This window comes from Aedes albopictus, chromosome 2 (assembly GCF_035046485.1).
Source record: "Aedes albopictus strain Foshan chromosome 2, AalbF5, whole genome shotgun sequence".
NCBI lineage: Eukaryota > Metazoa > Arthropoda > Insecta > Diptera > Culicidae > Aedes > Aedes albopictus.
The window spans coordinates 4,059,681-4,071,712 of NC_085137.1; the positions used below are offsets into that span (position 1 = coordinate 4,059,681).

The 12,032-nt window shown below is 38.9% G+C and overlaps 1 protein-coding gene across 1 annotated transcript in view; it reads right to left on the reverse strand.

The window, feature by feature from the left end:
* Positions 1-406: 406 nt before the first annotated feature.
* The window catches only part of LOC109411711 (ETV5-related protein Ets96B-like), a 51,993-nt gene continuing 40,367 nt past the window's right edge, over positions 407-12,032 (reverse strand). Inside the window, exon 5 of the mRNA XM_019685282.3 lies at positions 407-1,404. Coding sequence (XP_019540827.2) covers positions 539-1,404 — 866 coding nt within the window. The 3' untranslated portion in view covers positions 407-538. The remainder of the gene's footprint in view (positions 1,405-12,032) is intronic.

Sequence of the window (12,032 nt, forward strand, 5' to 3'; positions counted from 1 at the left end):
GAAACTTCAGTCTTGTAAAGTATTTCGTACGAGCCGGATGCGTCATTCACAATCTTCCTCGTCCGTGCAGAGTTTCGGCCGGCGCAATTGGTTGGACCGGAATGCCACGGTGTTCATCTGAACACGACAAATGACTGTCAGGAGAAACATCTGACAGAACTTCTAGAGGTATGTTTAAAGAAACTCCTGAATGAATTCCGGAATAAATTCCATGAGGAATCACTAAAAACATCCTGAACCAATTCCTGATAGAATTCCCGCAGGAATTTTTTGAAGAACATTCTGGGGAAATTTCACATTAATGAAGATAAATAATACTAATGAAAGGATATGTTTTGAATTAATAAAAAAAGTGTTTTTTGGAACATCTTTTGCTATACATATAGGTCATTATATTATTGCTTTCATTTATTATTATTTTTAAAACATCATTCACCGTCAATGGTAACTAAATCGATAGGAAAATCTTTGAATTTCCATCAACGACCTAGAATGCCGTTGACTACAACACAATACCTCAGAAACCATCCCGGCCTACTCAGTTTCCGTGATTATAAGCTGACGATCCGGATGCGAAGTATGATCCACGATCCGTCTCGTCACCTCCGTCGCCAAGCGTAGACTGCCCACCTTGGCAACTTGGCGAAGAGGAACTACCTTGCTGCTGTTGGTGGTGATGATGATGGTGAGCGTGTAGATTGGTAGAATCCATGGCTGTACCACAACTGGCGCTACTAGCACCGGTTGTTCCGTACGCCATGTTGAACAAAGCCTCTGGATCGCACACGAATTTGTAGACGTACCGTTCGCCGGCGACCTTCTGCATGATTCCTTTTTCGTAGTAATACCGCAGACTTCGCGACAGCTTGTCGTAGTTCATGGCAGGGCGGTTCTTCTGAATACCCCAACGCCGGGCAACTTCCTCCGGTTCTACTAGCTTGAACTCCATACCTCGCCCGGTCCAGGCTATGCATCCCGCACTGGACGCCGGTTCATCTAGGAGCGCTACCAGGAATTGCCACAACTGAAGAGATCCCCGTCTTTGATGGAGGGGACCGTTGGGTCCCGGAAGAGCGTTCAGAGGTGATGGATTAGTCGTGGTTATACTCGTGAGGGCCGCAGATCCACCGGCCGAGGAGCAGTAGTCGGGTTCAGATGAGGTAACAATGTCGGACGATTGGCGATAGGTGTAACCTTGGTGCAGGAAGCTCTCGGCAGCGTCGTTTGGATGAGCAGCGGTGAGACAAGGCGTATGCTCCAACGCCGAAGCCAGATGCGAGGTCGAATCCGGAAAGATTGAGTGCTGTGCTAGCTGAGGTGAGGAGGATTGTTGACTTTGAAGTTTCAGGGAGGTATACAGCGGATCGGAAAACATCCGCTCGGAGTAGGTGTGCCATGCCGTTACTGAAAAAGAAGAAGAACTAGAATTAGGAAGACTTGGAATTTGTGTTGGTGTGTTCACAATAGGAAGCAATCAGTGAAGTACTAGATTGAAAGTAGTGAGCTGGATTTTTGTATGGTGAGATGATCAGTTCTCCATTTCTGTAATGAAACGGTACAAACAGCGTGGGTTATATGATTTCTTGACTAATTTGATGCTATTTGAGCAAAAGTTTGAGTAACTTTGTTGTTGTAATATTAATTTCTTGCAACTTCAACAACTCAGTTTTCCAAACTTTTGCTCAAACAGCATTAAATTAGGCAAGAAACCATATAACCCACGCTGTTTGCACCATTTCATTGCAGAAATGGAGAACTGATCATCTCACCATACAAAAATCCAGCTCACTACTTTCAATCTAGTACTTCACTGATTGCTTCCTATTACTATTACAGCCTTCAAATTGATATAAAACATCATATTCCATTGCTTACTACTTGAAATGAAGTATGAGTATGAAGTATCAACCGCAGAGAGCTATGGAAAATCTAGGGAGAGAACGGCGCTCCCAGCCAGCTCATAACAGCCTCTTCAGTACTGATACGAAGAGAAGGATGAGATAATGCTAGCACGAGAAATGTCTAAAAGTGTGCTCTTTGATTGCATAATTAATGTCGCTAATTTACAGGTGTATTATTTATTCGCAAGCCAAAACCTGTACCGAAATCACAGTCTCTGAATCCTCCCACGGCTCTGTAATACGTACGTAGCTAATCGGATTTTGCGTTTCCCCCTGAATTCCAAGAGTAGGCGCAGAAAGTAGACGTTCAAGTCCATTATTGTTCGCCATTTACTGTGAGTGGTGGTGAAGAATGGCAAAGTTGGCCATGAACAGAACAGCAAGCGGGAAAGAGGAGAAGACAGCGAGCAAGCGGGAATTCCTCAGGGAATTTTCCGCGAAAAGACCAAAGCAGCGGAACAACACGTACCTATGAAAATTTAATCAACCATTTCACCACCCGGATTTGTAAGCAAACCCTTCGATGATGACGGAATCCCATCGTACCGGCATGGTTTTAAAAGCTTCACTTTTTAGGTTCTACACACACACATCTTTTATATTCTATTTTGCATAATTGCATTTGAAAGCCTGTGTAGGAAATAGGGTGCAAACTACCTGCAAAGTCATAATTAAAAGCATCATTTCATTTATATCAATCATTAAATGCGAATAATTAGTTTCTCATTTCACGGTCGAATTGGACGGACGCCAACCCGTCACCCTCTTTCCCAGCAGGCCATGCATTGTTTTTCTAATCTAAATGAGGATTGAAATACCCTTAATCCGTCACTCCGTTCGGCGTTTCTTCAGTCGCGAGAACGCAGTAGGCGGGGGTGATATTTAACCCCTTTTGTTTGATACGCTGACCTGCTAATGCTCTGCTCTGTGTGTTTACGTAGTTCATCATTTATGATGTGGCGATTATCATTAGGGCGATGAAGGGGATTCTTTGAGAATCGCGGTTATGCTATTCGTTTATTTGCTTGCCATATAATCGAGGGATGAAGGGCGCTAATGCTAATGAAAATCGTATTGCTTAGGTTTTCTGTTTAGTGACGCAAAAGTGCAGAAGGGTTAACTTATTCGTTACATGTTGGTAATTATAAATTTTGATGGTTCACTTAAAAAAGAATTTATATTTTCAGCACTATAGTATTCTCCCTGGTATCAATGCACATTTTATAAACGGTATCTCATTTCAGAGATGTATTCTATGATACATCTAAAAAATAAGGCTGGAACAAATTTTATTTTTTTCTTATGTTATCCCTCATTCCCCTCGGAATATATTGGACGAATTTTGGAATTCTGAGGGGGGCAACAATAAATTATTAACAAAGTTTGAAAAATAGAAGGAAACCATCCAGAACATTTCGTAACAAATCTGATAAGTTTTGTGATTTTACATAATTGTTCTTGTATTTTTTCACCAAAATCATTTATTATTTATCATCCCCTTTGAAGAGCCAAGAACATTTTGACAAACAAAAAAATGAGTTTTTTTCCGACCTAATAGATTTTGAAAGTATTAGGATAAAAGGCGAAAAGAAAACAGTACTAAATAAATACCAGGGGTCTCCAGTTAGCCTAGTGGTTAAGGCTATGGATCGCCAATCCGGAGACGGCGGGTTCGATTCCCGCTCCGGTCGGGAAAATTTTCTCGACTCCCTGGGCATAGTGTATCATTGTGCTTGCCTCACAAGGTACAAAATTCATGCAATGGCAGGCAAAGAAAGCCCTCCAATTAATAACTGTGGAAGTGCTCAAAGAACACTAAGTTGGAGAGAAACAGGCCAAGTTCCAGTGAGAACGTAGAGCCATACAGAAGAAGAAGAAGAAGAAGAAGAAGAAGAAGAAGAAGAAGAAGAAGAAGAAGAAGAAGAAGAAGAAGAAGAAGAAGACTAAATAAATACCAAAGTTACTACAATTTCTGTAAAACGTGTTTTCCTAAAAGAGGCTTGCCGTGACTTACAGTCCAACGGGCCAACACAAAGCGCATACCCAAAACAAAACCACCGTTATTAGAGGACCTTGTGGTGTTCTTGAACGATCTGAATAACAAGAAAAGGTTTTATTTTGCAAACGGGAACAGTTTTTCTAAAAGTGTTCCCTTTTCATCCAAAAATGAATAAAAAATCATAACACTGACATGAAATTTATTACGAAAAATGTTGATCGTTTAATGACACGACACATCAACACCGAACACAAAAAAAAAAATAGTTGAAATCGGTTGAGGACTGATTCCGCAATCGTAGTTACTGTTGTTTTTGGAAAAATATGATGCCAATATAATTGCGTTTAAAGTTTGAACTGCACTCAAACCTCCATTTAAGTAGAATCCATTAAAGTGAACTCCATTAAAGTCACTCTTTTAATTAACGTAACTCAGGGGTTCTCAAACTTTTTTAGCTTGCGACCCACATTTGATTTTTATAGAACTTGGCGACCCACCAGCACGTGCAGACTGACTTTTTAAATACATACATTTTATCACTTTCATAGGCTTTAATAAACTAACCTTACGTAGTTTTCAAAATCAAAATAATATTTTTTTATTTTTTTTTTATTTGGAAATATCTACGTAAGGTTGAAGTATCCAAGTGTGTAGTTTCGGTAAACTCTGATGGCACAAATTTCCCAAATGGAAGATAACGTGCCTCTGGAGCCGACCTACTGATTCGGTAAACTCTAAGTCTAAAGAATTTGAGATAAGGTTCCAATTTTCTTATATATTCAACCAGTCTGGCTCCAAACTGCACTACAGAAAAAGTTTTAGGTATTCACATATGAATATTTATTCAAGGAATAAATAAATAAAAACAATTTCTACAAACTCTTTAAAGATATAGTAGCAACTAGCTGAAAATGCAAACTTAAAGCAACAACTTAATCTCAGTTTTTCAGAACAAAAGTAAAAGTTTACCCGAATCCTAAACCATCTGATTGAAAAGTCATAGTTGCAGAATCGATTACAGAATGCAGACAGTAGGTTCAATATTCATTATACTCCAGACTAAGACTTATAATATAAAATATTGAATAGAATTAACCCTCTAATAACCAAATTTTTGATTTTGATCTAAACATCATTTTTCGTCATCTTAAATCGATTTAAACATGTTTTGGAAGATGATTCTTTTTAATTCTCGATTTCGTGAATTTCAGTTTTAGATTTTTCTAATTTTTATTTTTGAACATCCCCACACTTTTATATTTTTCCTGAAAGCCTATTTGGGGTACGGATTTTTTGAGATGAAAACATTTTGAGATTTTATGATTTTTGTTGAAATATTTTTATTTTAATTTTTTTTCATAGAAAATTTTATTTTCCGTGAAATTTTAAGGAAAATAATTTTAGAGTGTATTCGATTCCCTTAAACTATTAAACTAGGGTAGAAGGATTTGGAAAAAAATAAAAATATGTTAATTATAGCGATTTAATACAAAATAAACAATGACTTCTAAGAGGTGACATAAACATCAATTTTTCAATGATTTAAAAAAAATGTAAATACGCTTTAAAATACATTAAAAACCATTTTGAGATATACAAAACAGTCCTAAATATCAGCCAAAAATATAAAAAAAAAGATTTTCCCCGAAACAAAAATTACAAAAATGCTCAAACTATACCCCGTCTAAAGGGGTTGGGTATTAGAGAGTCAAAGATAACCCAAATTTCTAGAAATAACACTGCCGATTCTACTGTGGAATATTTTTTAATCAGAAAATATGATGAAATGATAAGCTGACGAATGACAAGCTGACGTATTTACTTATATACGACATTCATTACAATATCGTCAAAACCTTCGCGACCCACCAAAAATTAGCCCGCGACCCACCAGTGGGTCGCGACCCATAGTTTGAGAAACGCTGACGTAACTTAAATGGAAATTGACAGTATTCACAGCAAAACAAATGTACATACTGCATAGCCTACTACAAAGGTTACCAAACTTATTGCTATCGCGGCACCTTTAAAATTTTCGAAATTACGCGGCGCATCAACTTCTTTTAACAGAGAATTTTCATTATTTTAGAACAACTTCAGCTCAAAAATTTAAATGCAAAATGGTAAAGAATTTTCAGTTCCATGTTTTTTTTTCTATAAATTTCATAAAAAAATTGTTAGATTTCCAATGTCATATGATGAATAAACTAACTTAACAAATGTGACGAAAACTTCTATGTACATCTAAAATAAGCTGCTGATTCCAAATAATTCAACCATTATTTGATCTAATCTAATCTAATACAAACGGGTTAGATTATGCCCAATTACTTTTCTTGCCAATATTGAGGCTTGCAGCATATCAAAAGTATGACACAAGCGTCAAAGCGGCCAGGCCTACTGTGTTGTATTTGCTGTAAAGATGATTCGTCGAAGTACCTCGAGTTTTGAAGGATTGTTCTGTTATCGAAGTAGGTAACCGTAACAAACGCTCCAGATTGTATGTAGCTAATATACTTGAAATAAATGTAAACGTGTCATATAATATATATTGGAAAGGTCTCATTTCTTGAGCAGCGTACAATCGTCGATCGTACAATTTTGAACAATTTCAAATCAGGAAGCGATGTGGCACTGATATCACAATGGAAACATCCAAGCAGTAAGGGAGCGTCCATAAATTACGTCACGCAAAAATTGCCCATTTTCAACCCCCCCTCACCCCTATGTCACACTTTTTGTATGAGACCTCTGAAATTTTTGTATGGGTTGTCACACTTCACTGAACCCCCCCTCCCCCCTAAAAGCGTGACGTAATTTATGGACGTTCCCTAATCACAACTCACATAATCAGTCATCAGACCACATGGCGGGTGCATGCACTTCAAAACTTCACCTGTTTGGACACAGTGTGTGGCAGCCAATGGGAAAATAAGTGAAAATTAACTTTCACCAGCCGAAATTGTTACAGCACGAAATGCATACAATCCATACAAACTTCAAACTGGTTTTTAAATAGGTTCCCAAGCACCAAAAATAATAAAAAATTGGATCTCGGCTCAGTTTGGTGGAGATTCAGAACATGGGATTATCTCAACATCGCTAAAGAAGCCAATTAGAACTCGCTCTTTCTACACTGAAAAAACTGGCATAGTAACGCTGACCAAATCGAGGGTCAAATTGAGACACTTTTACCACTTGATTTTGGTAGACCATGATATATTCTTGAAACTACCATGTGCTGGGTTCAATTTACCATATCGCTTTCTGTTTACATTCCATGGTAGCTTTGAACCTCCTTGTATAGTCTGCTTTACCATGCGTGCGATTGAGAGCAAAGTAGATTTGACCATCATGATGTGGTTTGAATTACTATGAGTGTGCATAAATGGTAATGGCCCCTTTCTTGTTTACATTTTGGAAAATTAAAAAAATATATATTGGCGAAGTACTTTATTTCTTACAATATAATTGTACACAAAACAATGAAAATAAGAATTAAAAATGGTGGGTTTACAATACACTGAAGTTTTTTTTTACGACGGTAATGGTCCCGCGTAAAAAAAAACCGCGTAAAAAAAAACCGCGTTATTTCGAGACCCGTCGTAAAAAAAAACCGCGTTATTTCAAGACCCGTCGTAAAAAAAAACCGCGTTATTTCAAAAAACGTCGTAAAAAAAGTCAAGTCACGTTAGATGTGGTGCTGACTATTTTGCGCGTGTTTTTGAAAATACGCGGATTTTTTTTACGACGGTTTTTGAAATAACGCGGTTTTTTTTTACGACGGGTCTCAAAATAACGCGGTTTTTTTTTAGGACGGACCGCGTAAAAAAAACCGCGTAAAAAAAAACCGCGTAAAAAAAAACCGCGTAAAAAAAAACTTCAGTGTATCTGGAAACTTGGGCAATCGAAGCAGATCCGGATGCGGTGCTGGCTGATTTTTTTTTCTGTTGCGGGGAATTGATGATAGAGGAGCAATCCCGGCTAAGATCCAGGTCAAGGTATCTGCAGATGATCCGAGTAGCTACGATCTTCTCGAACAGCTTTATGTTTTCCGATGAGAATTCGGAACCAATGTAAACGGCTTTGGTTGTGGTTTCGTCGGATCTGGAAAAATGAACCTGGATGTAATTGATGCTGGGGCAGCCTACCTTGGGTACTACTACTGCTATTTCCATCCTTTTGTCCGTTTTCTGCGTCTTCCAGCAATTCTTACTTCGTCACAGGTCAGAGATTCCGGTGGCGGTGGTGCTAGTTGGAATGGCTTAGGTTTCTTTTCCGCTTCTGCATCTACCGATTATACGGATGGGATGTGTTTGCCAACGATTTATGATGGTTTCACTTTTAGATTTACTTACCATGAATAATGTTCTTTAAATTAAACGAGCAACATAATCATCGAAAAAATGTTTTAAATATACATTTTGTAGAAAAAAAAACGTTTAACTCGAAAATGATTCATTTACAAAATGGCAACTTCCAGAAAATTATTAAGAATAGGAAATGCTTAAACTAACCATGCTAATAGTAACGTACACCATAGAAATGGGTCTGCAAAACGCAAAAGGTATAATCAAATTAACTATACCAAGTAGGGTCTGGGACCATTTGGGCAGGAGCACCTATTTTGGGCACTTGTGTCTATAACTCAGTCAATTTTGAACCGATTGACTTGATTTTTGAGACGCGATCAGATACGCACAGTATCTAGCCATGTGCAACGATTCAAGTCAATCGGTTTGGAATTGACTGAGTTATAGCGGCAAGTGCCCAAAATAGGTGCTCCTGCCCAAATGGTCCCAGACCCTAGTATCAATTACTATGCATTGAAGTTTTGGATCATGGTTATTTCATCAAAAACATAGTAGAAATTACATATTATATGGTCAGCATAACTATATTGTTGCATAGTAAAATTAAATATGGGTGGGTAGTTGCTGTTACCATGAATTTTATTTCAGTGTACCATTTCACCAGTAGAATAAAAAATCAGGAAAAATCTTTACATGCTTACACGTGTTATGCACAAAATACACACCAGTTATTATTCTAGGTATTTTACCTGTTATTGCGAGGTATGCACTTCAAGCGGAATCGCTCAAGTAATTTTCGTTCAGTGCATTATTTTTCCGTGACCGGAATGGTCAAGAAATTTAACACAGCAAGGAGTACGCAGATCGCAAGAAATTTCTTGGCCTATCTCGATGCGTGGAAAATTCAGGCAAGGAATCGCTCAAGAAATAATAAAGCGTCGCTTTATTCCGGATCCTAGTACGGAGCTGAAACGAAACGCCAAATCAAATGGGGCTTGCTGTGTTAAATTTCTTGACCATTCAGGTCACGGAAAAATAATGCACTGAACGAAAATTACTTGAGCGATTCCGTTTGAAGTGCATACCTCGCAAAAAATAGAAAAACTGTCGCAATACTGTGATAGTTGCGGGTGAATTGAAATGATTTCACAGAATTTTATGAAAATCTTAGATTTCTGCGGGAGTTACAAAACATTCAAGGATGGTTAGTTAAGAATGTAATCTGGAAAATTTAAGCAAACTAAGATGCAGAAACATAATGTTTAGCACCATTCATTACGATGCGTTTGATCATTATGTGTTGAGAAAAGCTTGAAGAGCTATCTTTAACATGGGAACTACCATTGAAAACGTTGGTAAACTTTCAGGAGTGTCTTTGGTGCACACCATTTATAAAATATGTTCGAATCTCGCGTTCCTTAAAGAATTTCTGAATGGGTCTTAATGGGATCAAAAGTAATATAGTTTTCCATCAAGATCTCAAAAATAATTAATTTTGTGATGTGACCTACTTACACGAAAACGACAATTTGCAAAATTATTATGTGAGAGTGATGTTAGTAAAACATGTCGTCCCGAAAACCAGTAGAGAACTCAAAGACCGGGAGACTGACAAAAAATATGTTGGAAAGTACTTCAATCAGATTTTTGAAATATTTACTATGAATTTCAAGGTAGGTATTGATTAAATCGAAAACTTAACTGAAGTATTGCAAATTCAATCATTTATTTTAGAATCTTAAAAATTTCTCAAAACTCCTAAACTTTGAAGGTTCGATCAAAATAAGAATGTTTTAGGATCATACCATACCAAAAGATCCATAATACGTTCCAATACTGATTTTTGCCTTTCTCGTACACCAAGGTGTACCGAAAGGCTATATGTTCACTCCAAAAACGAAAACTTGATAGAGCCTCCGGAGGGGTCAAGTCTTATATACCAATCGACTCAGCTCGACGAATTGAGGTGATGTCTGTGTGTGTGTGTGTATGTGTGTGTGTGTGTGTGTACAAAAAAACTCACATCACTTTTTGGCAGTAAACCTCATCCGATTTCAATGACTGACGGTTCATTCGACGCGGAATCTGGTCCCATTGTTTCCTATTGAAAATGGTTCGGATCGGTTCAGCCGTTCCGGAGATATGGCCATTTAGGTGTTCCGGAACGGTACCCCAGGAAGGGACTAGATATGAAAATGCATCAAACCTATGCATGCGACACATCAAACCACGGCATTTTCGATAACCTGATGAGCGGTAAGCAGAAAAATAGTCTAACACCATATCTGAACCGGTAGTCTTCCGGAACCGGTTCCGGGTGTCCCGCCGGAAGTGGCAAATATCAAAGTGAACCAAACCCATGCATGAGACACATCAAACCACGACATTTTCGATAACCTGATGAGCGGTAAGCAGGAAAATAGTCTCAGTCCATATCTGAACCGGTAGTGTTCCCGAACCGGTTCTGGGCGTCCCGCTGTAAGTGGCCAAATATACAATTGTACCAAACCCATGCAAGCGACACATCAAACCACGGCATTTTAGATGACCTGATGGACAATGAGCAGGAAAATCATCTCAGACCATATCTGAACCGGTAGTGTTCCGGAACCGGTTCTAGTCGTCCCGCTGGAAGTGGCCAAATATACAAGTAAACCAAACCCATGCATGCGGCAGATCAAACCACGGCATTTTGGATGACCTGATGGATAATGAGCAGGAAAATCATCTCAGACCATACCTGAACCGGTAGTGTTCCGGAACCGGTTCTAGGCGTCCCGCTGGAAGTGGCCAAATATACAAGTAAACCAAACCCATGCATGCGGCAGATCAAACCACGGCATTTTCGATGACCTGATGGACAATGAGCAGGAAAACCATCTCAGATCATATCTGAACCAGTAGTGTTCCGGAACCCGTTTCGGGGTTCCCGCCGAAGTGGTTAAATCTGAAAGAGAAACAAACCCGTACATGCGTCACATCAAATAGCGGCTTTTTAGATTACCTAATGAACGGCCAGCAAGTGTTTCGGAATCGGTTTTGAGTGGCCGGAAGAGGCCAAATGTAAAAGTGAACCAAATCCAGGCATGTGACACATCAAATCGTGGCTTTTGCGATAACCTGATGAACAGTTAGCTAGAAAATAGCCTTACGTCACTGGTAGTGGTCCGGAATTGGTTCAGAGAGTCCCGTCGAAATTGTCAAACTCTGCATGTGACACCTTCAATTTGCAGCGTTTTTGGTTAACCGATGAGCAGTTAACAAGACAATAATGTTAGACCATATTTGGTTCAGCCGGTAGTTACCCCGAAATAGGATCCGGGTAGTAAAATGTAAATTTTAACTAAACCCATGGATGCGGTACATCAAATCACGACCAGTCTTGTAAACATTCGACACTTTTTACTACCTTCATTTCGTTGCCGCAGTCGGGTGTCAGTCGGCTTTGTTACATTCGTGCGCTATCGTTACCTCTTACCTACACACAACACGAGCAGTAGAACGAAGACTGATCACGACTTATCGACAACCTGATGGAAAAATAGGGTCAGACCACATTAGATTCCCGGTAGTGTTGCGGGTTCAGCTGTGGCTTTGAAAGTGGTTAGAAGTAAAAGAGAAGCAAACCCATTCATGCGATATATCAAATCACGGTGATTAGGTAAAGGTGAATAAATAGCAATAAAATATTCTCAGACCATAATTGGGACAACCGGTAGTGTCATGGTCCATGACTCATGGAATCAGATCCGGCTATCCCACCGGAAATTACCAAGTATAAAAACGAACCAAACCCATACATACGACACATCAGATCGC